General features: G+C 34.7%; 1 protein-coding gene across 18 annotated transcripts in view; it reads left to right on the top strand.

Annotated features, from left to right (window-relative positions):
• Nucleotides 1-27,793, top strand: part of LOC138329296 (xin actin-binding repeat-containing protein 2-like) — a 141,151-nt gene that overhangs the window by 108,550 nt on the left and 4,808 nt on the right. For 7 of the 18 annotated variants that reach the window (XM_069276180.1, XM_069276175.1, XM_069276176.1 and 4 more), the window contains 4 exons: nt 630-674; nt 20,976-20,999; nt 21,969-22,121; nt 24,503-24,642. The exons of 1 other annotated variant lie outside the window; for it this stretch is intronic. In XM_069276180.1, coding sequence (XP_069132281.1) covers nt 630-674; nt 20,976-20,999; nt 21,969-22,121; nt 24,503-24,642 — 362 coding nt within the window. The remainder of the gene's footprint in view (nt 1-629; nt 675-20,975; nt 21,000-21,968; nt 22,122-24,502; nt 24,643-27,793) is intronic. 10 more of the 18 variants (XM_069276178.1, XM_069276181.1, XM_069276186.1 and 7 more) reach the window with 10 other exon arrangements.

The following is a 27,793-nucleotide window of genomic DNA, read 5'->3' as shown; positions in this document are numbered from 1 at the left end:
TCAGTACACAGGTAGGTACAGATTATACAACCAGTGCATTTATATCTGATGCAGAAAATTAACGTTGGTTTTGAGTTTTGTTATTGTCTGGCTAGCTAGCTTCTACATGATTGGGATATTTGAGAAGACCTGAAATAGATATAAATGTATATATACATAATTTGTTCATTTTCATTTTGAAAAAAAAAAAAAAAAAAAAAAATCTGAAGAAAAGCATAAATTAATATTACAAAGACCTGCTTGACACTCATCTTCTTTAACTGCTTTTAACAAGAAATAAGTTCCTTTCTGTCTAATTTCAATTTCAAAATTGGCCACCTTTGTGTTTCATATGAATGCAGAGTCAGTTGAAAGTCCCTAACCATGGAGCAGTTATGAAGTTTATTTATAATAAACAGATATTTGTTTGGTTGTGACTAAGCAGACCTTTGTTTTGACTAATCAAGATTTATCAAGATTTATTTCAGTAAAACAACAGCATGCACTTTTACACAGAGCTTTTGTTTGTAGCCCAGACGACATTTCAGATGCTGATGATGTTCCAGTCTTATGATGGCGCCACCACATACAACTGTATTTACTTGTAATTTAATTTGCACCCTTGCTTTTATTTTAATGTCTTATTTTAGGAATCAATTGAAAATGGAACATCACCTGCCCCTGAAACTAAGAAGGTTTGTTAATTGTAGAGACATCTTACTGTAATCTTCTGTTCCTTCTCCCTCATTCCACATGAGGACGTCTGTATTTAGTGTTTTTCCTCTCAAAATTATTTTCATTGTGTTTCACATGAATTATCTCCCCTAGACTACAATTTATCATTTTATATAGATAGTCTATAGTCTATATCTTATCAATTCTATGAAACAACTTATGAAGTAGAGAAAGAAAATAAGTATAAAACATAAAAGCAATATTTTATTTATATATGTAGACGTAGGCTTTGTCTGTTGGGATATAGTTTGTCTGTTATTATTGTACAAGTGTCCATGTTGTACTAATATAACTACAGTAGCATCTGCTCAAGTCTGATCTAAGGCACTTGTTCATATTGCAAAAGTGCTGCTTGTGAGAATAAAAAGAAAGTAACAAAATTTGTTTGTGAATAATGGGAAAGAATGTTATGGTTAGATAATGTTATAGCAAAAATGCATAATTTACATATTTCTTATTGTTATTAGTTGTTTTTTTTAAATTAATATTTGTAATTAAAATCATAAGTATAATGAACAATTTTGCAGTGGAGAATGACTTGAGCAAGTTGGCCTTTAGTTTTAAATGTTGTTCAGTGTTTGTGGTTAGTCATTCCTCCTTATCTACTAACTGTCTAACCACTGAAAATTAAAATTGCTTTGGTTTGAGTGGTGAGGGGTAGCCAAAATATGTAAGATAACAAAAGAAATAAAGAAAAAGGTAGAGAAAAAATTATTATATTTGTTTGGATATCTTTTTATAAATGAGATAATTTTGTTGGACTCGGCTGACCAAGAAAAATCGTAAAATCAGCATATTATAGCACAATGAAGGCTTACAAGGCCAAATTTACATTTTGCTTCTCAATAGTAGCTCTTATATCTATTCTGTCCTCTTATCTTCTAAACTGTTATCCAGGAAGTAGATTTACTTAGATATGGATGCTTGTTTGGTTTTAAAGACGAGACCCAGTACCAGTCGACGACTCGTCAGATGCTGCTGTCCATTTCTAACAGGCGACCTGTCCTAACTTTACTGAGTTTTGATTATGTTTATGTATACTAACTGTGTTTTATTTCTTTTGTTTTATTGTTTGTGTTAGCTAGTTAGTTTACCTGCATATTAACTATTCATAATTATGGCATTAATTGTTTGTACTAAACACTTAGTTTGTCCATTATCTGGATTGACTAATACACGCATGCATTTTATTGTGGATCAAGTTCAAAAATTTGTAAAGTGGAAATTTTTTGATCATATTTTCATGGCAACAATTCTGATAAAACCATCCTTATCATATTACTAACTATTAAATAACTAAACGATTGATTAATGTAAATTGAATTATCATATTGTAATATAAGAGTTATTTCCCTTTGATTAATCTTCTAACAAATTCTATACATTTGTATTGTGTTTAATATTCAACATATTTGGTTAAATATTTCATCAAAGTACATTAATTGCTTTAATTGATTGATTCAATAACTCATCTTTTGTTATGTGAGCAGAACTAGTAACGTGTTGGGACTTTGTAATGATCCTCAATGTATTATGTTTTACTTCCAGTTTAAGATTCATTTCAGATATGAAAATATATATATAGTGTGAATGTGGTGTCTAATTTGATAAAAGAATCTGATAGTGTCTTAAGACTTTGTGAAATCGGTGTATTAATTTGACAGAAGTAAATGATAGTGTCTTAAGACTTTGTGAATTTGGTGTTTTACTTTGACAGAGGTATATGATAGTGTCTTAAGACTTTGTGAATTTGGTGTTTTACTTTGACAGAGGTATATGATAGTGTCTTAAGACTTTGTGAATTTGGTGTTTTACTTTGACAGAGGTATATGATAGTGTCTTAAGACTTTGTGAAATTGGTGTCTTAATTTGACAGAAGCATATCATGGTGTCTTAAGACTTTGTGAAATTGGTGTCCTAATGTGACAAAACTATAATAAGGTGTCTTAAGATTTTTTGAAGTCGGTGTCTTAATTAGACACAAGTATAATATGGTGTCTTAAGATTTTGTTAAGTTGGTGTCTTAATTTGACAAAAGTAAGATATGGTGTCTTAAAACTTTGTGAAATTGGTGTCTTAATTAGACAAAAGTATAATATGGTGTCTAATACTTTGTGAAGTTGGTATCTTACTTTGACAAAAGTATAATATGGTGTCTAATACTTTGTGAAGTTGGTATCTTACTTAGACAAAAGTATAATATGGTGTCTTAAGGCTTTGTGAAGTTGGTGTCTTAATGAGACAAAAAGTATATGATGGTGTCTGATAGCCTCTCGGCTTGGTGGAATAAATTGTTTAAAACTGACAATCTTATTTTGGGGGTACATTTTAGTGTCTTACACATGTTGGTACTTTTATGGTGCCTTATGGTGTCTAGACATGGTGCAGTTATAGTGTCTTATTGAACAAATGTAAATGATTATGTCTGATGGTGTCTTAGATTGTTACATGTTGTTGCCTTTTCATGAAAATTGATGGTGACGGTAATGTTTTAGACATGCTTGAGAAAATGTATTTTATGAGGGCTAAACTTGTCTGAACAGATTGCCTATTTTCTTTCATCAAATCAATATAAAGGATCAAACTAATTAAAGATTAAATGGACCGGAACAGCCGTCAGGTAAACTAGAATGGGAAGTAATTGATGTAAACGTCAAATAGGTAAACGACACGAGATGTTTGCCCGAGGGTGAGAGTCAGAGGGTCACATCACCTGATGGGGTAATCTGTCCTGATCATGCTGTAGTATCACTGATATATCAGGGAGTTTTTATCCTAAGTTTACGACTTAAATAGAATCTAATTGATTACTCATCATCTATCCTGGCACAGTAAAAATCAATTTGTGTATTTCTTTCTGATTGAATGACCTATCAGTCTGTTAGACAGGGGTTGCTGTAGTTACTATAGTGATAGATTCGTCTGATTGTATAATGTTTCACCTGGTGGTGTATTGGACCCAAAACCAGAAGGTGTAGCATGTGTATTGTGCTTAGGAATTATTATATCATATATATGACTAAAAAACTGTATCAGACATGTGCTCTGTGGTTCTTGGTAGAAAAGAAGACTAAATGGGGTCAAGGTTGACAGATCATAAAAATGCTTTTGTCTCAAAGATTTTTGTTTTGTTTTCAAAATTCACATTCTCAAACGTTTTCTTATCAAAATGCATTTTCTCAAAGTATTCTGCTCAAAAGGCATATTATCTGTCAAGCTTAAAAAGTCAGTGTTAATCGCAATGGATACATTAAACCTTTGCTGTTGTTGATAGGGCTCATTGAGGTTTTCTTCTTTAAAGTTCAAAGATTGCCTGCTAGAATAAAACACACCTGCTGGAAATAAAAAACTATTTTGAAATTAACAGTAAATCTTAAGTGTGGTAGGGTTTACCCATTTATCTAGTAAAATAAAATGAAAGGGGATTAAAATTCATATATAATTTTTTTCAGGCATTGGCAGAGACTGTTTATATGTATAAATATAAACACATTTCTGGCATAATGTTTATACAAGTATTGATAGCTTGATTGTTACCATAGAAACAGATATGATAAATATAGAAAAGCTTACAAATCTCCTGACTGATGTTTACACTGCCGTCATATGGAGGTAGACCCCACCATATGTGATGAGTAATAGAAGATTGGGCTGGGTCTTTATATTATAGTGGCCTGTTTCAACAGTTTCATTCAATTTGTTTGAATATTATGTTTATCAGAGATTTTTATTTTCTAACAAAAAATAAAGAATCTAAGTCAGAAACTTTAAGTTTTAGTCAGAGTTTTGATGTATGTGTCCATTCATCAATGTCAGCATAAATTATGAGGTATGGGGTGGGGATGGGTGTGTTTGGGGGTTAGTGTTGTGATGGAATTAATTATTCATTTTAAATTTGCCAAATATAGTCACAAATCTTGATTGAGTTTGAAGTATTTACTCAATGTGTAATAAAATTCTAGACATGAAATATGATACATCTACTTTTATACACCATGTTTCCTAGATATGTTCACTCAGCATTATTAAACTATCTTCGTTTAAGTGTTTCAATTTGATTTCCTGGAATAGGTGAGAGGAAACCTCTAAGCAATACAGACAGGAAACTGGGAAAAACCTCACAATTCATAGAAATACAACATTTGAACAATAACATTATTAGAATTCACAGAAATAGATCACATCTAGTTAAGGATTGCTCGTGCCTGTAGGCCTTTGGTTGGTGTATGGGTGTTGTGGTTTTGATATTCCCACATTTGTTGGGGGTAACTGTGAGAGGTTAATAGGCAGTGGTCTGGTCGATCTTAGACAGGAGAGAGCAGGTATATTGATGTTTCTGGTGAAGATTTGGCTCTTTAACCTATTGTGTAAAATTCAGTTGAAACACGTGTTGTACTCTTTTCATTCACATTCTAGATTATATCAATTAAGCTGTTTTCTTCTGAGCTCTCTGCAGAGTTTTGTTGGAAAACTTTAAACAATTAAACATTAAGACATGAATACCTGTCTGTTTTGAACACTTTGCTGACTATACTTTAGGGAAAACTTGTGTGCATTATAATTTTATGGTCTCTGAGACTTGAACTATATTGATGATTGGTACCAGCAATCCTGTGTATATAAATATATCCCCAGTGTATACCGGGATCAGGGGCCCCACACAGGGGCAATGGATGTGTCTCATTCAGAAGGAATGAAGGTACCATGGGTAAAACTGTTCTATTTAGAAAAAGGTCCCACCTCTCACTACTGGGGTGTTTTGTATCAAGTATGGACAGCTCAAAAGTCCAGTCTTGAAAAGGGCAACAACTGCATATTATCTTTTCCACCATGGGGCAAAGGTCACAAATCTCATCATTAAAAAGGGGCCAAAGGTCCCAAACAATGATTTCTAAAGGACAATTCAGGATGTCAAGCCCTGTCTTTCTCAAAAAACAAATATCTTAATCTTGACATTGATGAGCAAAGGTCAGAATTTGTGTCCTCAAAAAAGGAAAAAGGCTCAAAACCTTGTCTTCAAAGGGTCAAAGTGTTTCCCAAAACTTGGTTAAGTTCAATCATTTTGTCTTCAAATGAAAAGAATATTTTTCTTGTCCTAATAGGGAATTTTTCAACTGTGAAATTGACTATTAGGATCCCAAGCCACAAAAGGAATAAGGTTCTAAGCCATGTCTACAAAACGGGTAAGATTCCAAGTCTTGTCCACAAAAGGGATAAGGTTCAAAGTCTTGTTCACAAAAGGGATAAGGTTCAAAGTCTTGTTCACAAAAGGGGTAAGGTTCAAAGCCTTGTCCACAAAAGGGGTAAGGTTTCAGGTCATGCTTACAAAAGGGGTAAGGTTCCAAGTCTTGTCCACAAAAGGGATAAGGTTCTAAGTCATGTCTACAAAAGGGGCAAGATTCTAAGTCATGTTTACAAAAGGGGCAAGGTTCAAAGTATTGTCCACAAAAGGGGTAAGGTTCCAAGTCTTTCCCACAAAAGGTGTAAGGTTCCAAGTCTTTCCCACAAAAGGGATAATGTTCCAAGTCTTGTCCACAAAAGGGGTAAGGTTCCAAGTCTTTCCCACAAAAGGTGTAAGGTTCCAAGTCTTGTCCACAAAAGGGGTAAGGTTCAAAGTCTTGTCCACAAAAGGGGTAAGGTTCAAAGTCTTGTCCACAAAAGGGGTAAGGTTCAAAGTCTTGTCCACAAAAGGGGTAAGGTTACAAGTCTTGACCACAAAAGGGATAAGGTTCCAAGTCTTGTCCACAAAAGGGGTATGGTTCCAAGTCCTGTCCACAAAAGGAGTAAGGTTCCATGTCTTGCCCACAAAAGGGGTAAGGTTCAAAGTCTTGTCCACAAAAGGGATAAGGTTCAAAGTCTTGTCCACAAAAGGGGATAAGGTTCCAAGTCTTGCCTTTTAAATTGTAAATGTTAATAAAAGGGGATAAGGTTCCAAGTCTTGCCTTTTAAATTGTAAATGTTACAAAGATAAAATATTATGTCATAGGAAGGGTTATGATATCTTTATTGCCTCGCTTTCATAGGGCAAAGACCTATAATATATTGCCTAAATTTGACAGTTTTTTTATCGCTCTCTATATTGTATCAAATTTTGTGGTGAAGCAAATTGAACACTGTCACTGGAAACTTCTTGAAGTTTAGTGAACTTTGAAAGGTTGTAATCATATCTTGATGATATAAATCTTTGTGATATATTAGCTGTAAAATTCATAAAATGTTTGGCGGCCTGATATACTGAGTTCCAGCATCATATGGCAAGCTGTTGGTTTTGATGATGAAGGAGTTTGCCCTTTATCTTGGTTTAGATACACCAAGAGTGAAAAATGCATGGCAACACATCCACTGTAAAAGCAGGAATTTTTTCCTTGGGGTCCTCAAATGGGATATATCAAGTTCACAAAATTTTACAGAAATAAAAAGAAAAATACTTCTTCCATTATCTGTTTAAAATTACGACCATGAGTGCTGATTAGGAAGCCTTGAGTCTAATTGAGGTTTGTTAGAACTTGGTCTCGGGTCAAATATTCTATTTAGCATGTGGGAGTTACATGACAAAGGAAACTCTGTTCTCAATGAAAAGCAGACCTGTATGGTTAATGGAGCAAATAAATTCCCCACTTGGGCCCCTCACTGTACAGCTGTATAAGGCAGATTGTAGCAGAACCACTACATTAGTCTATAGTAGAGATAGGCAGAGAGAACAGCTCTCTGGCAACCGTTTACACTCAATCTAGTCCTTATTTTGTGTTACTTGTGGAGATTTGTGTTATTTGTAAAACAAGAGAATGGGGGACTCTGGCGTGATGCAGATTACTAAGGTCAGTGTCCGTTATAATTCCTTTATAACTATAACAGGATTCAGCCCACTGGGTCACTCAAGTTTTCGTAAATTTGAATCAGCAACATTTTCATGATGCGGGCCAGGCTAAGATGTATACACATATGTATAGAGCATATATATGTTTACACATGTACTTGACGATTTGATAGATATAAAATGCGGTCACAAATGGTCATACAAATGGCTATTATCTGTTTCTATCGGTTGTACTACAGGCCAGTATGGTGTGAAAGACACTCGCTCAACATCAATATTGTCTGTTACAGCTAGTATACATATTCCTCCTCTACTGTTTGAATATACTTGAACCATGCTGACAAACTGTCAGTGTTCATAACAATAGCATTGAATTCATGTGTAGCAATACTAAGGTACTCCATTAGGCAAGGCTTATGGATAATTTAACCCTACATATATATATGTATACAATAGAACTCTTGACTCCATGGGAGTTTAGTAAGATTTAAATGTCAAGGTGTGTCAGGAATTTCACACCTGTTCGTCATATTTCATCTGTCATTAAAAATGCTAAATTATACATAATGATAATGTATATAGGACTATATAGAATAATATTGATGTTTAGGGAGTGTGACCTATCCCAGACTTACTGGCCAGTGTGTTGTGAGTAATGCTCTCAGTGTGCTGCCTAAGTCAGGATTTTTGTACTACTCTATGTTCTGTAGATTGTCATGTTCAGTCAGGCGGAAAATATCGCTTGTAAAATTTGTTTCTGTTTGATTTTAAAACATATGTGTATATATATGACTCTGTATTAAATTTCAATCTTAACAGTTCTGCAAGGTTGAGCTAAAGAGTTCACATACACGCGTGTGTACTTACATACATGTGTACACTCCCTGTCATGCTTAATCATGGGATGATATATCAAATATGGAAGATTTTCTCCCATAGCGGAAATATCTTTTAAAAACATACAAAAATTAGGAAAAACTTGCTAGGAGAGTATAGGTGTGTTTAGCTAGCTATATAATATATATCTATACACTTTAAGGTCAGTGAATTAGTCGGATTGATTGAGAATTAATTAAGTCAAAACTTATTTGCATGACAAAATGAAAATCCCTTTGTAATTATATAGAACTGTGTTGTTTTGTGTTTATTATGTATCTAGCATGCCTGACTGAGTATGTATATGACACATGCTATGTTAACTTCCATTGTAAATAATGCCGGCCTGCCGGGTATTTAGTGGGACCAATTGTCATGTGCTGAGCCCATTGTATAGGGGTATGTGTAATACTGGGTATATAGCAGGGCGGCTATGTAATTGTAAACGCCAAGTGGGAGATATGACTCGACCTAATTATGGTACTTAAACTAGTTAGAGCCCTGTGTAGTCCGTGGGTCAACCTTCGTCACTTTAGTTATAAACAACGGCCACAATGGATAAATTGTCCAAATTTAGGGTATATTAGCACTTCAGGAAGATAGATTGAGTTTATGCACATAGATAGGAAATGACGACATACAGTCACCATTACATTGGGAGAGAGATGTAGTAAGATGGAAGGCGGAAGGGGTGTGGTGGGGCATATTATTTAAATGACCCTGACTTATTTTCCAATTGAATACTAGATTATCTCCCCCTAGTTCTTAAAGCAGAGGCTAATATTTAAAAAGGAGTTTTACTGATAATTTTAAGATAAGTAATAAAACAGTATGGACAGGAAGGAGTGATTGTTGTGAATTCTATATGAATTATAAGGGCATGGTGTGTCTGTTCGGGGTCATAGGTTAAAAATAAACTGCTATTGAATTATTGGGGAGGGGGATGTTGATTGGAGTGGTGGGGCGGTGGTGAGGTTATAGGGATGGGGATAGGTTCAAGGTGAGGGTTGCTTAATGAAGACAAGGAAGAGTGAAGCCTCTGAAGCCTTGAGATGTGTACATTTGATTGGCATATTGATGAAGTTATAGTTGATACTGTGTAGAAAACTAAAAGGGCTGGTGTCAAAGTACAGACAGAAGGGATTATACTGTGGAGAGATGGAATATTGTAGTATTGATCATTATTGTAGTAATTCTGATGACGGAGGGAGTCACACAGTTTATGAGGTGGCAGATGTACGATATATTAGGTGTTTGTCATATCACTGTATTGAGATAGAGGGAAAATAGATACCCTAGCTGGGAGGGGTTTTCATTAGAAGTGCTAAGTTATACAGGAAGACTTTGTAAGGCTGACAGGATATCAGAGACATTATAGCTAGTTAAGTGGAGGTCATAGTTACAGAGTGAAGTGGAGGTCGTAGGTCACAGATCATGGGTTACAGTTGGTGTAAGTGGCTGCCTTGAGAATAAAGATAGTTCTTATCAATAGTAATACAGTCAGAGGAAGATATTGTACTTCATCCCACTCAAAGTGGTAACAAATCCTGTTGCCTTTACCTCTTGTCAAAGTATGACCTTGGGAATTTGGAAAGTATACAAATTCACACCTTCTCATACACATATCTTTATTTTAAATAATGTTCTTTTTATTTAAAAGAGTAATAGATTATTTGTTTATTACTACCTTAATTAACTGTACTGAAGATATTGATGTTCATACTAAAGTATATGTATACAGGTACCCAACAACCTATAGATCATATGAGGTTAGGAGTGAACTGACTGAAGCATCTGTTGGGAATGCCTTTAGTACACATGATCATACATCTGTCAAATCAATGATTTTGGTAGAACAGTAATACAATACAAACCTTCAATAAACCCTTTATTTGATTATGTACTAAGAAATCTCAATATTTTTCTGGTTTTTGAGCATACCATTTTTTGTAGTGTACAAATTACCCCCAATTATTACTCAGAGATGTAAGAGTTAACGAGGCAAGTTAGGAGAATTCCACTGCTGACTGTATAGTATTGGGGAAAAACCATCAGTTCAACAGGTACACCCGCCATCACCAATAGCCGTAGTAATAAGGATCGACTGTTGATGGAATGACTTTGGGTTTGGTGTGGTAATATCATTACTACCACTATTTAACCGTGAGAACCAACAGTTATGGGAGCATTGCACAGATTTTGGTATTTAGGGGAATAGCCTGGTTACATGGGTAGTTATTTAGCACAAAAACATGTTACTCATTCATGTTGGAGCCGAACTCCTCGTACTAGATTCTCATGACTTAGGCTTGTATTTTGAAAACACAATATTTTGTTCTTTCAAAAACATATTCTTAACCCCTTCTAAGTTTCAAAATAGCATTGATAATTATTTATCTTAACTGTAAAGCTAATGTTTTAGTAAACAGACCTTGTAGAATTCTCTTAGTCATGCCCATCCTGACATTGGAGATATAAAAAAAAAAAACATCTCTGCTACAACACCGTTGATAAAACATCTAGAAATGGGTCTCAGCAGCATATTAAATGGTGATAAAATGATAAATTTCTTTATCACATTCCCACACATCTTTCCTTGCTTTAACAGTGTATCTAACTAGAGGTTGGTAAATATTTTAGGATAGCTGGCCCAATTCCTTACTTCATGTAAGTCAATCATCAACTAAACCTGTGAATTATATATTGAATAATGCTAAAATCTGGAAGAAGAAAATGGTCATTTTAATAATGTCAATGGAATTTTTACTTTAGTTTTCCTCTTCACTCATTGACCCTTAGAAGAGTTCTAATATGTATTTAGGGGTTAATATCAAGAGTAAAAATTAAAAAAAAATGAATTGATGTATCATTGATAGACTGCAATTTGATGCATATTTATTAACATTTTACATCCATTACCTACTGGCTTACTAACACATGTGATCAACTGATGATTTATAGTGATTGTGAAATATATGTGGCATGTTGGCAGTTTGCATGTGTTACGTGTTACACTGGGGATGTCTGGCCGATATGTTTCCATGGTAATGACTGATATAAAAGGGCAGCCATTCTGAAAATGATCATCAAAATGTGTGGTTTAAAGATAAGCATGTGGTGAGCATGGAAAAGATATAGCCTTATACAAAGGAAAAAACCTTATTACTCTATACCTGGGACAATGGGCATAATGACTTAATATTTAACAGGATACCAGAGGTCACAAATGTATGAACACAATTTCTAACTTCCCCATAACTTACATTTCAGAAATTATCTAAAAGATTATGATTTATTTGTTCCTTGATACATACAATGTAATGATATTATGAGGTTTGTATCTAAATTCCTAACATGTAAACAACAAAGAATGTATCCTGTACAAAAGATGTATTCTATTGTCACTATTAATAGAACCTCATATACACAGGCCTGGTATGGCTTCCTGGTTATTTGATAAAAAACAGCCATTCTTTCTGTAAATATGCAGATAAATATGTTAATGTGTAATGGCTGGTCATAGGAAACAAGCTTATGAACTTTCAGGGGATTTATTAGAAGGGATCTGTTTTACAGTGCAAGCCCACTGAAATGTCCTATAGAAGCAACAGTGAATTTCTTGCTGTCATCTGTTTGAAATAAATCTGTCTGATGAAATTTTATTTCACATGTTGGTTACATATTATTATCCAGATGGATTTAAAGCCTATGATTATATTTCCTTTGTGGAATTTGAAATATCATATAAAATTGAATATATAATCTGTTGAAGATTTTCCTCCCAGACTTGCCCAATACATGTCTGCAGTACTGTATTGATCTACAATCTGATCCGGCCACCTGTTACAGCGAGGATGACAGTTATGTATACATAATCCCCCCACATATACATCAGGACCTACCACAGCTTCTACATGTCATATCACAAGGCCTTCTTCCTACTAGGTTCTATAATCATCTTTTATCAGAAACCTCTGTCTGACTTTGATTTTTAGACCCAATCAAATTCAAATCCTGCTTTAACATCTCATATTAGTTTTATTATTTGTTCTTACATCAAGCTAAAAATCTATTAAATGTTTTTTTTTATTAAAATTCTTAACAAACGGAATGGTTAGCCCTGTGGGGGTAAATGTTATCTTTCAGTCACAGAAGTCTTTGACCTTTAAAGGGTCGTTCTTAAAGGTAGGTTTTATGTCAGCATATGAAGTCATATGCTCTTGGTTTTAGAAATGATTTGGCAATGTTTGGCTTGAGAACCTTCATTCTATACAAATATGCAGTAGTAGATGTGTAATCTGACCTTGCACTTTGTTTGAGTATTGCCTTCAGTTGTTGTCATGACCTTGACCTTTAAGAGATAATGCCATTAAGGTTGATCTGATTATATTGACCTCTAAGAGTTTGTTCGGTAATTTGACCTTTGCCTTCAGGTTGTTATTATGTCCCTGACCTTGACAACCTGGTTTCCATAAGTTGGTACATGTGTAGGTAGGTTTGGGTATAGATCTGCTGTTCTAGGTCAGGTACTATATGTTCTGACTAGTTCATTGTAAACAGTCTCCTAATAGCTCCATTCTCACCTCCAGCTGATAACTGATAAATAAGACATGTACAGTGAAAAATCAATGGCTTCCCCGCATTCTGTCAGACAAGTATATTTAGGTTCCGAGAAGACATGAGATCTGGAGCCTCTGAAATGTTGATCAAGACAAAAAGTACATGTCAACTGGTGTGATGACCCAAGTTTGGTGTAATGCCTCTTAGTGAAAGTAATGTTTTGATTTGAAAAGGTGACTCTTCTCAAATCTGTGGTATAGTAATACTGGTTACCCCAATACTTCAACCACTTAATTCATTTTACCTTTCACCTGGCTGTTATCCCAAAACAGTGCCACCAATCCAAATATATCAAATCCCAATTTAGATCCACCCATTAAGGTTACTGTATGACCTATGGCCCTATATTCCAGACAGAGTTCAGTCCCTTGACTTCCTGATCTGGACAATGTGTTTCGTTGCTGTAACCTGTTGTAAACAGTAATATCTAAATGTGCTGCTATTTACTGATCTTTCATATTCTACTCTTTACTGTCTCTATACAAATTACCTGCTAATGTTTTCTGAAGAAAAAAATATGTGAAGGTGCTTAGTTGTAAATAATCTGCTGATTTCATTGGCTGGGATATAATGATGCTTATAACAGTTTGGTTTCAAGCACTAGATGTTTCCTATAAATTACTTGAACCTGTGCCAGAGCTTGAAATATGAAAGAATAACTGTATATCATCTATACTTGTACACAGAAAGGAAAATTCATATCTGTTTATAATGGTGATAGTGGCAGCACACTATGATCCATGGTTACTTGCATTCCTTTGGGTGGGATTTACTTGTTACTGAAACAAAACTGTAATCATATTTGTTGGAATTCCTTCTGAGTATTAAGTTATGAGGCTTTCTCTTTGATTTGGATTTTGTTGCCTCCTAAGATTAATTATGGATAATAATCTGGGTCGTAAAATATTACATGGATATTTTAACTTATCATCTCTGTCATCAGTGTTTTGTTGTAGATTATAATATTGAGATAAACTCACACAAACCTTCAGGGTTCAGACCAACTGTTATCTGGTTAAGATCTAGGTAACCTAATTTTGGAGACAGACAAAACTCTTCCATCATTCCTTTTCAGTCCTTTTATATACTGGTTAATAAATCATACCATAAAACAAAATAGAAGCTGTTATTATGGATGTAACTGTTACAATCAAAACAATAGATCTGACCATCTACTTGGAGTTAACTGCCCCTTCTGTTCATTTTTGTAGGAAGTACACATCTTGTGATACATCCTTTTCATTTGCACCTGCTACCTGATCAGCAGTCCTTGTTGAGTTACCTGCCACTACTCTCTCATATCTGAAAATATATATTGTCTTATTTTTAATGTCGTCATAATCATAATCAACAATTCATGTTGATTTACCTTCCATGATGTCGATGTATGGTTTTCCATATAGAGTTACCTCCCCATTCATTTATCTGGTTGTCAGTACTGAATTATCTGCCCCTAATATTCCTGATTGACTGTCTAAGTTGTCAGTACCATATCTCCTATACCTAACTAATTACTGGATTTCCTTACAGCATTCATGACTACATTCATGTTGTAATGAACCTATATTTCACTCAGAATGTTATATCCTTATCACCATAATGATAGAAACAAATCTCATAATATCCTGTGAGTCAGACATGACCTTTGAACCAGAATGATATTTAAGTCTGTCAATGCAACAAACTTTTCAACCTTGCGGATTTGTAGTTTAATCCTATTTCTAAGGAAAAGAGGGTGGGGCATTGATGGGGGAGATACAAATCTACTGAGATAATATCTATATAAGGCATACATGAAGAAGCAAAGGGGGAGGAGTTGGGGGTAGGCAGGAGGAATCTCTCTGAGTCTTATCTTTTGCATGGCAGCTGATAGAGGCCAGTGGTATTTATACCAGCATGTGTGTTTTAGTGCATGGAGGAGTGTCCTATCTCAACAGACAAAAATATGTGTGGATCATCACACGAAGGTATTCAGTGGTCAACACTGGGGTGTAAATTCCCAGAGCTAATCAACTGTAAATGATTCTGATAACCCAAACTTGTTAAATATATCTCATAAATTGCTATATTTATTTCAGATTATACATGAATGTATCTATGATACAACTTGAAGCTTCAGTTACTCAAGGAGAGAAAACTTCTGATAAGAATACCTAACACTTTATTTGACAGTTTTATAAACTATATCTTAGCAACCATGGTATTTTATACATGATCTCTCCCTCGCTCAAACTATGCTTAAAAATTCAAAATGGTGAGTTTATTGGTGTTTTCTGCTGTTTTACTAAACATGGGACAATCCTGTTCCCAACACATAACAAACTTTGTTTTTGACATATCACAGTTCTGATGTCATATCATATCCTTATAGTAAATTTGAATTGACCATAACTACCAACAAGTGTTTTATAAGCTGAGTATAGTCTCACCATACAGATATTTGGGTGTACAAGTCTATAGGTTGTATTGTTGTAAGGTAGTGATTGATAAAAAGGTTTAACCCGAACAGGATTCTTTATTGTGAAGATTTTCTATTTTGTTCCACTCAACAAGTCTCCATTTGTTTACTAGAAAACTGCTATCTTGATCTTAGTCTATCAAATCAGAAATAGGTTACATGCCTCTGAACTCTCTCACTGTCTGGTTGTCTTCTATTGGTATCTCCATCACTATGGAAACACTAGTATCCCGTCTCCATGGAGACATATCCGATAGGTTTTATATTTGGAAGAGAGATCAGTTTTGTTGCGCGGCATATTTATTCATACACAAAGTGCATTTGTTCTAGATTCCATTAAACGGAGTCCATTATCTTGTTGTAGGCCTTGTCTTGTAGTATTAAAGTTCATCATGATCATTTTCTAAACGAGACTCCGGAGTTCCCTTTCGTGTTGGGAGACTTGGGCAATGTCTGTTGGATGTAAACCTGAATTAGTTCAGGGTTAGTGAAATGGGCTATCATGACGATTTTATGTAAATAGGATCTGTACATGGTGTCAAGTTATTATTGGTTTGACCTTTGACCTCTTTTTGCAACCTTAAGGTACTGATGTGACCTTTGCATCTAGATGTAATGTTTCATACTTATGAACCTCTATTCACTTCTTAAGTTATTGAAATATTCGATATATTGTATTGATGGAATAAACATGCTAGATAATTAATGTTTACATCAATATCAAGAATTTCAGACCAGTACAAAGTCTTAACATTAATAGCTTTTGAAAACAATTGTTAGATATTGAAAAAGACTGGGAGAAAAAAAATGATCTTAAGTATGGATTACAAGACCCCCATTAGTGGTTTTAATGAGAGTTAAACATTTTGCATAATAAATGAAAATCATATCTTGAAATGAAAATAATGTATTGACATAAAACAAAAACGAGTGTTAGAACTATATAGTTTTGAAGCATGGCAGATAGGAAACTCTAGCTTCAGGTGTGGCTGATAAATGGTTGTAGAACATATTCTAGAGATAAGGGTAGGGAATGTGATACATAGAGTCAAACAGGCCTCATTAGTGGGTTATTAGAGTGTGCTAGCCTATGTAATGAGACTGATAGCTGATCCAAACACATGCAATCATGGCTCCAGGTCAGGGTGTAATGGTGTAAATCATAGACTGGTTCACCATATACTGGATGGGGAGGATCCGTTTACTAGACATGTTCTTTCACAAGAACATGTTACAATCTATTCAAGCATTAATTTTCCCTCAGGGTCTGATACAAGGATCCACACACCAATCTATACAAATCAAGGTCTATCTCATAGACAGATTCAATACCAATCCATAAATGTCTTATGCTGACAAAATGATCCATACATGCTGGATGCAGAGTCATACCAATCCATACATCCAGTCTTTTTCAAGGATCTATTTTACAATCTATTCAGTGATTCATTTATCATATGGCTTGGGATCATGCATATATAGGGACCCGTAAGGATTCATACATCTCATAGACGTATCCATGGGGATATGCTTTTGATTCATTATTCAATCGTTAATTTACTACATCTAAAATGAATATAAAGAAAATCTCTTTTCAAACATCAAAGACTGTTTATATTTATACAAAGTTTGTCTCATTAACTTGTCTTTATTGCTGCATTTCCCAAAGAAATGTTTACATAACACTATTTACTACCTATACATATGTGATGATGTGATGTGTGTGATGTGTATATGTAACTGAAAGTTACACAATCTACCAAAGCTAAGGTGGAGAACGTAAACTGATGAGTAATACTTAATCGTGTCTTGTCTTAACGTACCTAGTCAAGTGATTGCAATCTAGGTTTTTGAAGTTTGAAATCCCCTGGAGAATTGAATGTCTCCTTGGTGCATATTTAACAATCATCACATACAATCATGCACTTTTGATTTTTCTAGAGATGTACTGGTATAAACCCCATTTCTTCAAAAGTTCATTCTACACCTGCTGACTGCACTTGAACCTTGAAACTGTCTGTTTTAAAGAAAGCTGAGAGATCATCCATTACATGACAGGAATATATATCCTTCTATATTTGAGCCACCCTCTATAGAAAGTAGAAAAACAATTCTGTCTCTTTAAAAGATGGAGTTGTCTTCTCTTCCTGAACAGGTAATGATTATTGCATATTAAGTTTATGCAATGAGGTCATGACATTTTTTTTTCACTTATTAAGCTTTCACAGTCATGTAACAATCAATGTCGGCTCAAAAGGGGATGTAATTCAACATTAAATGGGACCCTTTCCTATCATCCCCAGGTTAGAAAGTTCCTCATCTCCTTACTTCTATTATATTGGAGTTATCTTATCCTCTGATAGTAAGTTCCATATCTTGTTAGCACCTGTCAACCACAGGTAGATTGTCGAGCTATATGAAGGTGTATTGGCCATCCAAGGTATATCCCCTCACATTACTGACCAATACCGAACAAACAAACTATGGAGATGTTGATATAAGAATTAATATCTTTAAAATTGGTCATCCAGTCAGTTGGAATAATTGTTCCTTAATCTTAACTCTGGGGGATGGAAGTGTTAGTTTAACTAGTTGGTCATCAGTTGGTCAAGGTACTTTATTGTACTGGTCAGTTCGAGTGGATTGATTAACAAGAGAATGTCTGGTGGTCAGTTCTATTGAATAACAAGCCTTGGTCCTAGTTTGGTGAATATGACACTCAAGGTTTTAAAATGCCTATACACCTATATCTATACCTGTTGACTTTTTGTTGACAAGTGGGCTTAGATTTAATCCATTTCCAATATCATATGTGGCATGTTGATGATTTTTTGTGTGATATAGAATATGTTGTATTTAGAGCGATATCTTTAATGACTCAGTTACCATAGGACTGGTCCATTAGTTGAGTCATCTCCTGTCTATAGATATTTGTATCTAGAACCACAGTGTTCGAAGATATTCCTAGCTGTCTCCTATCATAGTAGTAAAAATACATGGTGCCACCAAATCTACAGTTATATTTCAAGGATATGGAAATGCTTCATAATTCGCACCAGTATACTATGTGGTGATATAGAAAGGTTTTATCAGTTCTTGGCCACCCTGCCATATTCTGAGACCAGCTGACAATGTACCATCCCATGGGTTTTATGATACCAACTATTCATTTAGATTACTGAGTTAACGTGCTAGACGGCCATATTTGATCTAATTGGGTTAGCTCCTAATATGGATTCAGTGTACTGGGGACATGTATGGCTGTTGATGGATTGCTATACAAGGAATGATTGGAGTAGTCGAGGGCTTTATTACTGGTCATTACAGCCAGGGGATTTCTATTACCTGATCACTTAACACAATAGATTATCAATAAGTTTACCCGATATGATGGAAATTGATTCTGTAATTTTCATGACAATACAATTTAATGCACAAAGCCTAAAATACCATGTCCCATATAGCCATAAATTATACCAGTGTTTGTATACAATCAAATGCCTGGTAAAAACTCTCGCCATGCCTGTTGTTTTTAGTCTCTGGCCAAAAAGTTCTTTCAAATGATAATTCAATGTCTGTAGGTTGATGTGTTGTCCCAGGGGTCTATACGAACTTTGAAGACAAAATACAGACTTATACATGTACCATGGCCCCTCTGTCTGCTGGTACTATTGTGCTCTGATACCTCTATACCACCATTCTATGGTAACCAGTCGTCGTATTCATTGCCTTATGTATGGCCAGGCTCAGTAGCCAGCCTTTATTTAGATGAATATTGAATGAGAGCATTGTCTGATAGCTCTAAAACCTGAAGTACCTGTTGATAGGTGCCAGTACTGCCATACCAAGCTAACTAATTGACATGTTCTATCAGGACTACCCATCTGTCTGACCAATTACTGGTCTGGTCTTTCTAGGTCCATGTATGGAGAAGCCGTTGTCCCAAACCTGCAGCTGCAGTTTGGTCAATAGGGCTAACATGGATGGCCAAATAGGATCAATATTGAGAGAGAAAAATCAATCAGAAACTCTTTGAGTACTATTAATGATAAACAATTTACTATGTGAGTGAAACCTGTCTTTAAAGACCACCCAAGGTACAAAGGTTTTAAAGCCAAGTGCTCTTTATACACGGTCAAATTGTATTGACATGGGTCATTTGGGACTCCAAGAAAGTGGTCTTATTAAGCAGGTGGTCTTTATATAGAGGTGGTTGTTAAGATAAAGCTTATTGATGATTGGTAACCATTGCTGTTAAATAATGGTCATTTATGGTTACCATATAGGCAGTTTGTAGTGAACGCTGATGCCTGTGAAATGAAATTCTAAATTCTTAGAGGTTTATAATGCCTCTAAGCATAGATACATTGTCATTGGCCAGAGTTATAGATAGATAATTGCTGAATTGCATTAATTTAAGTACTTGGGCTGTGAAATTGAACTGAGCGTGGGTATATGTTACAGGGATATATAGTTGTTAGTTGTAATTACAGTTCTGTAGGAAAGTGATGACTAATAGTCACTCAATGTACTTAAATGTTATACAGAGAATTATAAGGATAGAAAGCTTTTGCGATCACATGAGGCATTCAATAGCGTAAAAATTATTGTTTTCTCATCCCAGGTCCTATACAATCCAGATAGTTTGATCTTTGATTTGTTATATTCATGTGACCTTTTGTATTGTTTGTTATTCATGTGACCTTTTGTATTGTTTGTTATTCATGTGACCTTTTGTCCTATTTGTTATTCATGCAATCTTTTCTCTCTTGATAACAATGCGCATACTCACCAGTTAATAGCCCTAAACAATGTTAACATGGATCTTGACATGCTTGGATGAAATAATCAATACGTTTCCATGTTTCTGGGTCAGTATTCTTCAAGGTTGTTTTCAAATTGGAGGAAATTCAAACCTCTAATCCCCAGGGTGTTTTGTTTCTATATCAATGTGGTTTATGTTTCATATGTTGTGGTTTTGTTGTTGTTGGAGACAATAGTGCCATAGAGTTTCATCAATGGATGCTTTCTTCCAGAAGTTGTTTGGAATGTAATCTGAAGGCCATCAGGCATAATTGCTACAATAAAAGTACAGGTTTTGTCTGGTATATTAAGAGGCATATTCTTCTTTGTTTTCATATCAACCAACATGTTTGTGTGTTTGTAGTTGGTCATTCCTCCTCTTGCTATTTTATGACTTGACCATTTAGCTGACAACTCTAGATAATATATAACCTATACCAGGAATAAACATATCATAATTTTACCTGTTATAGAAGCCCAATTTAAGAAATATGATTAAGTCCATGGATTGTTATTATTATTATTATTTTTTTTTTGTTTCTTTCCTTGCATGGATTGGTTTAGGGTTCAATGTCACAGGGATGGGGATGTAAACTGCAGACTCTCGTGAAACCTTTAAGCATGCTTTGATTTATTATGTGTTGTGGTTTTAATGTAAAATGTTGTTTTCTTTTCTTTAATTTTAAGATGTTTGAGCAAGAAGAAAGTGGTGTAAGTTCCCTTATACTATGATAATTTATAGAATAAAAATTATCATTGTATATTTCTTTTCTATCATTTCAAATCTAACCTCTTTTTTTTTTCTTTTTTTCCCTCGGTAGACCAAGGATTTTAGTTTCTTTCCTGAAAGGAAAATTCCAGTTTTATCACATTTTAGCAAGACAGTAGTTATCTCCCTTTTGTCTTGTGAAATTTTGATTTCTCTTGGAATTTTTCAGAAATTGATATATGATCTGTCAATAAATGTAGCTATTAAAGCATGATGATAATGCTATAGAGTAATATGAGTGGTATAAATCTCGGTAATATTGACATTTCTTATATCAACCTTACCCCCGAAATCACATTTAGGCTCTTCTAAATCAAAGACTCGATCAGTCCATTATGAAATTTCAGGGGTGAATGAGTTAAAAGGTGTGCTTTTTAAACCGGTTGTGGTGAATTTATAACTTTAAATTCCAATCCAATTTTAAAATCATGATTCTAACCTATTTGATTTGAAAGTGAACCCATTTCTTTCCTAATAATTTCACAACCTTTTCAGTTTGATTTCAAAACTTTTTCACATCAACCTTTTAATCTTCATTTTGTTTTCCAAATCTCAGAAATATGGGAAAAACATTCTAAATAATTTTAAGTTATTGAACATGATCTATTTTTGTACCAAGCAGGAAATATAATGTAATTGTATTAAAGTTTTTCAAGAATTTAAATTATTCTAATAACTGTTAGATTTTCATTCACTTAATAGTTAATTGATCAGTAGATGGATAGTTGGTGCATGCTTATTCATATTTACAATAAAATGCATTGAAGCATTTTTAGACTGTGATGGCATATTGGAATTATGGGTAATTGTTAGGGTAGGATGGATTGATGGATAACGGTTGCTTTTAGAAGTTAAAAAAAAACCAAAAAACGTTTGCTTCCCTTGTATTAAGTTTGGAACATTCTTTTCAGCCACCATGTGTTGAACCAGGTGACCATGGTGATGGTTACCGTGGTGATCATGGTCAGGAGGAGGATCAGGGTATCCCTGATCAAGATAGTCCGACTCCTGATCAACACGATCAGGCTCCCATAGAAAGTGAAAAAGAAGTGCCAATAGCAACTGTAAGACAGAAATATAATCTCAAAAATATTATATCTTCCAGTACTCTACATACATACACTATACCTACAGTATATACAGCACCGAGTCTGTAAATGTCCGTTCGGTGAAGAAGTATATCAGATAAAATTCCTTCCTCTTTTTGCATCAGTTTTACTTGGAATAGTTTGCATACCTTTCAATTAAACTTCTGTGTGCCATATCAGTGGGTTGATACACATAATAAAAATCATTTGAGATTGTGTAGGCGGACATGCTCTAATGCACAATGAATATACTGTGAAATATTTTAATTCCTGAACTATACATCATACTTTGAATTTTCTGTCGACTTTTAAAAAAGCATGGTTTCATTTTAATTGAGTTATATATCTGAAATTATCTTAAAATGCATTTTTCAATGCCTATAATATAAATACATGTCAGAGTTTTAAAGAAAATACAGATATTTAAAAAAACAAAGCATTGATTTAATCTGGTGAGACTTTAAAATGCATGTATTTGCCTGAGAACAGTGATATTTTAAGTATTTATATTCTCTCAATCGCATCACTATAGACTAACCCCTACTTTACGTTTGATCTAGTTTCCATAGGAAAATGCATGTGTGTTACCTATCTTAGTATGTGTTTGCTTGTTTGCTGTGTATTTAGTTCCTTTATATATATATAAGTATTCTATCTAATACTGTATATGGAAATGCATTTGTTATATACACTGTATGTAATGATTTGTTCACATGTTGAATAATTTGTTCCGGATAATTATGCATATTGAAGTAATTAAATTGCATTTTGAATCATGTTAATTAATAGCCACTGAAATAGACGCGATACAAATAAGTTTTTATGAGTGTTATAATTTATGTTTCCGTTTCAAATCTATCAACTATTAATGATAAGAAAATTGGTTTATCTTTCTCCAGTGGAGAACAAGTATCTGTCTAATTCAGTGGCATGTTTATTATGTAATTGTATTTGCTGAGTTCTAGAGTTAGAAAGTTATACAAATGACCCCCGAGTTTATATGTACAATAATATGTATTTTTATAGACTTAAATTCCAATGACAGACAGATTGGAAGTATACAATTTCACTTCTGAAAGGATAAATTTTCTAAATCTAAAGAATATTAAATTTCTTCATAATTTGGGAAAAATATTTAATTGATGAAATTATGAATTGAAACTTCGCTATGAATCAGTTTAAAATTACATAAGCTACCAATATAATTTGCTGTTAGAAATGGTGCTCAAAATTTGTTCATTAGTAAAGTGTATTGTTAGGCATGAATAGGATGAAGGCTTGAAGGCTTTGCATGGTGTTTGATTGGTAGATGGACAAAAATAGATTTAAATGTAGGATTGTTCATTAATATTCTTGGTTTAATTATGTCATAACGATTATCAGTAATATAGATAAGTATAGTAAGTATAGATGGAGTAGAGTTAATGCTGAAGGTTTATAAGACGTTAATGGTGGATAAGCTTATAGAGATTTAGTAAGATTTAGACATGTCAAGTTATAGACATTGGATATTGATAATTTCAAGTTTTAAATCAATATCTATTAGTTATATCTTGATAACTGATAGTGTTTTATTTGTTTTGGATTTTTCTCTAGATTTATTTGTAATTTCGAAATAAAATTCATTAAAAATGTTATCATCTGTAATTACTTTTTAAAAAAGAAATAAAGTTTTGGTGTAATTTACAAAAAAAAAAGAAAGAAAAAAAGACAAATGTTTTGTTACAAAAGGATAATTTAATAAGATTTTAGGTTATAATTTATTAAACCAGTGAAAGTTATAGTATTTACTGTAATACTTAGATTAACATTGTTATTTAGATACATCTGGTTTGAAATGGCTGTTTTTTTCTGCACATGTCTTATTTGCATCTTGAAATTTTTACATGAAAAGTGTGGTTTGTGTTTTTGAGAGTGTTCTCTTGGGAGTGATTATTACAGAATTCTACAGATAAGAATTTTCAGTACATTTTTAGTAACTACAGAAGATAAGAATGGCAATGGGAGATCATAGAGGAAAAGGGATGTAGTATAGACAGGGCCGTAAAAAATAAATATCATAAAAAAATCTGGTAAGAGAGGTTTAGAGATATACAGAGTCAACATGCAGCATATCATCGATTAAAAAAATAAAATTAAAAAATCAGAAAACCATCTGAACCAATCAAACATCATCAAGCGAAGATATTTCCAATCTGACTGTTCATTGGACAATCTACAAGTCACATGACTAATAACTTGAACCAAAGCATGGCCAAAGTTTTGATTGGCTGCTGCTGAAAATGGCAATAACCAATGATTGGCTTTGTTACATGACTGATGTTTTTTTACCATGGTGATTTTGTTCCCTTGTACAGAAGAAGCCAAGCTTTGTACCTGTCCTCGACAAGTGCGCATCATGCGGAAAAACAGTCTATGCATTGGAAAAAGTGGAAGTCAACAAAAGTCTATACCACAAGGCTTGTGTTAGGTGTTCACATTGCAATGCCGTTGTAACGTAAGGATTCAGGATTTAAATCTCTATCTCTCCACATATCAACACCATATCTATATTCTACACTACACATGCTTATTGTATTCTTCATTTGCAAACAGTGCATTGCCCAATTTATTAGAGAATTTAGCATTTCCTGAGGAATTGAAACAAAAAATGCAATAACAATGCAATATTGATTAAATTAAGAAATGCCGGTAATTGAAAATATACTAGTTTTAATCATCAATAAAAAAAGGGGGGGATCTTTGTATATTGGAAAGCTCTCATAAAAATCCAGCTTTACTTAAGTCAAATAAAATTATGTCTAGATTTTAAAAAGAAATATCAAATTGCTCTATAATCTACAAAAATAGGGAAAAAAATCTTTTTTTTTCTCTATCTCTCAAATTAATTACTGATGTACTTTAATTAAGACAATATGAAAAGCCAATATATTTTCAAAAAGAAGTAGAAAATATGTTAAGAGTAAGGTAAAATGTAAAACTGTTCTACGACATTTAAATTTTTTTCTAATGCTTTCCTACTTGCTATAATTATTATGAAATTGATGACATTAAGATTAGAGTACAAAGCTATAGGCAAGTACAGGTTTATTAATTTTAAATTTTGTCAATTTATATAGCCTGCTTCTAACATGAATATATTCAAATGACCATTTCAAGTTTTACAAAAACATTCTGAATCATTCATACATCAATTTCACATTCATCACTTACCAATCCATTGCCATCTTAACTGCAATATGTCTACATTATGTAGTTTAGTTTACACTATATATATTTTTTATGTATTATGTATCATTTGTTGTCCATGTATACATATTATGTTTGATTCTGTGTCCTGTTTTACTGTTTAGATTTATTGTATACCATTCCAACTTCGTCCTCAGTACTGCAAATCCTATGTTTGGTCCTCAATACCAGATCCTGCATTTAGTCCTCAGTACCAATTCCTGTTTGGTTCTCAGAACTAGATCCTGAGTTTGGTTCTCAGAACTAGATCCTGAGTTTGGTTCTCAGAACCAGATCATATGTTTGGTCCTCAGTACTAGATCCTTATATGTTTGGTCCTCAGTACTAGATCCTATGTTTGGTCCTCAGTACCAGATCCTATGTTTGGTCCTCAGTACTAGATCCTTATATGTTTGGTCCTCAGTATCAGATCCTATGTTTGGTCCTCAGAACCAGATCCTATGTTTGGTCCTCAGTACCAGATCCTGAGTTTGGTCCTCAGTACCAGATCCTATGTTTTGGTCCTCAGTACCAGATCCTATGTTTGGTCCTCAGTACTAGATCCTGAGTTTGGTCCTCAGTACTAGATCCTGAGTTTGGTCCTCAGTACTAGATCCTATGTTTGGTCCTCAGTACCAGATCCTATGTTTGGTCCTCAGTACTAGATCCTGATATGTTTGGTCCTCAGTACTAGATCCTATGATCGGTCCTCAGTACCAGATCCTATGTTTGGTCCTCAGTACTAGATCCTTATATGTTTGGTCCTCAGTATCAGATCCTATGTTTGGTCCTCAGAACCAGATCCTGAGTTTAGTCCTCAGTACCAGATCCTATGTTTGGTCCTCAGTACCAGTTCCTATGTTTGGTCCTCAGTACTAGATCCTATGTTTGGTCCTCAGTACCAGATCCTATGTTTGGTCCTCAGTACCAGATCCTATGTTTGGTCCTCAGTACCAGATCCTATGTTTGGTCCTCAGTACCAGATCCTATGTTTGGTCCTCAGTACCAGATCCTTATATGTTTGGTCCTCAGTACCAGATCCTATGTTTGGTCCTCAGAACCAGATCCTATGTTTGGTCCTCAGTACCAGATCCTATGTTTGGTCCTCAGTACCAGATCCTATGTTTGGTCCTCAGTACCAGATCCTATGTTTGGTCCTCAGTACCAGTTCCTATGTTTGGTCCTCAGTACCAGATCCTATGTTTGGTCCTCAGTACCAGATCCTATGTTTGGTCCTCAGAACCAGGTCCAATATTTGGTCCTCAGTACTAGATCCTTATATGTTTGGTCCTCAGTACCAGATCCTATGTTTGGTCCTCAGTACCAGATCCTTATATGTTTGGTCCTCAGTACCAGATCCTGTGTTTGGTCCTCAGTACCAGATCCTGTGTTTGGTCCTCAGTACCAGATCCTATGTTTGGTCCTCAGTACCAGATCCTATATTTGGTCCTCAGTACTAGATCCTATATTTGGTCCTCAGTACCAGATCCTTATATGTTTGGTCCTCAGTACCAGATCCTGTGTTTGGTCCTCAGTACTAGATCCTGAGTTTGGTCCTCAGTACCAGATCCTTATATGTTTGGTCCTCAGTACCAGATCCTGAGTTTGGTCCTCAGAACCAGATCCTATGTTTGGTCCTCAGTACCAGATCCTATGTTTGGTCCTCAGTACCAGATCCTATGTTTGGTCCTCAGTACCAGATCCTTATATGTTTGGTCCTCAGTACAAGATCCTGAGTTTGGTCCTCAGAACCAGATCCTATGTTGGTCCTCAGTACCAGATCCTTATATGTTTGGTCCTCAGTACCAGATCCTGAGTTTGGTCCTCAGAACCAGATCCTGTGTTTGGTCCTCAGTACCAATTCCTATGTTTGGTCCTCAATATCAGATCCTGAGTTTGGTACTCAGAACCAGATCCAATATTTGGTCCTCAGTACTAGATCCTATATTTTGTCCTCAGTACAAGATTCTATATTTGTTCCTCAGTACTAGATCCTGTATTTTTGTCCTCAGTACCAGATCCTGTGTTTGGTCCTCAGTACTAGATCCTGTGTTTGGTCCTCAGTACCAGATCCTGTGTTTGGTCCTCAGTACTAGATCCTGTGTTTGGTCCTCAGTACTGCAAATCCTATGTTTGGTCCTGAGTACAAGATCCTGTGTTTGGTCCTCAGTACCAGATCCTGTGTTTGGTCCTCAGTACCAGATCCTATGTTTGGTCCTCAGTACCAGATCCTGTGTTTGGTCCTCAGTACCAGATCCTATGTTTGGTCCTCAGTACCAGATCCTGTGTTTGGTCCTCAGTACCAGATCCTGTGTTTGGTCCTCAGTACCAGATCCTGTGTTTGGTCCACAGTACCAGATCCTGTGTTTTGTCCTCAGTACTGCAGATCCTATGTTTGGTCCTCAGTACCAGATCCTGTG

This window comes from Argopecten irradians, chromosome 8 (genome assembly GCF_041381155.1).
Source record: "Argopecten irradians isolate NY chromosome 8, Ai_NY, whole genome shotgun sequence".
In the NCBI taxonomy this organism is placed as follows: domain Eukaryota; kingdom Metazoa; phylum Mollusca; class Bivalvia; order Pectinida; family Pectinidae; genus Argopecten; species Argopecten irradians.
Note: the sequence above shows the minus strand (reverse complement) of the source record. Positions and strands in the feature narration are given on the sequence as shown.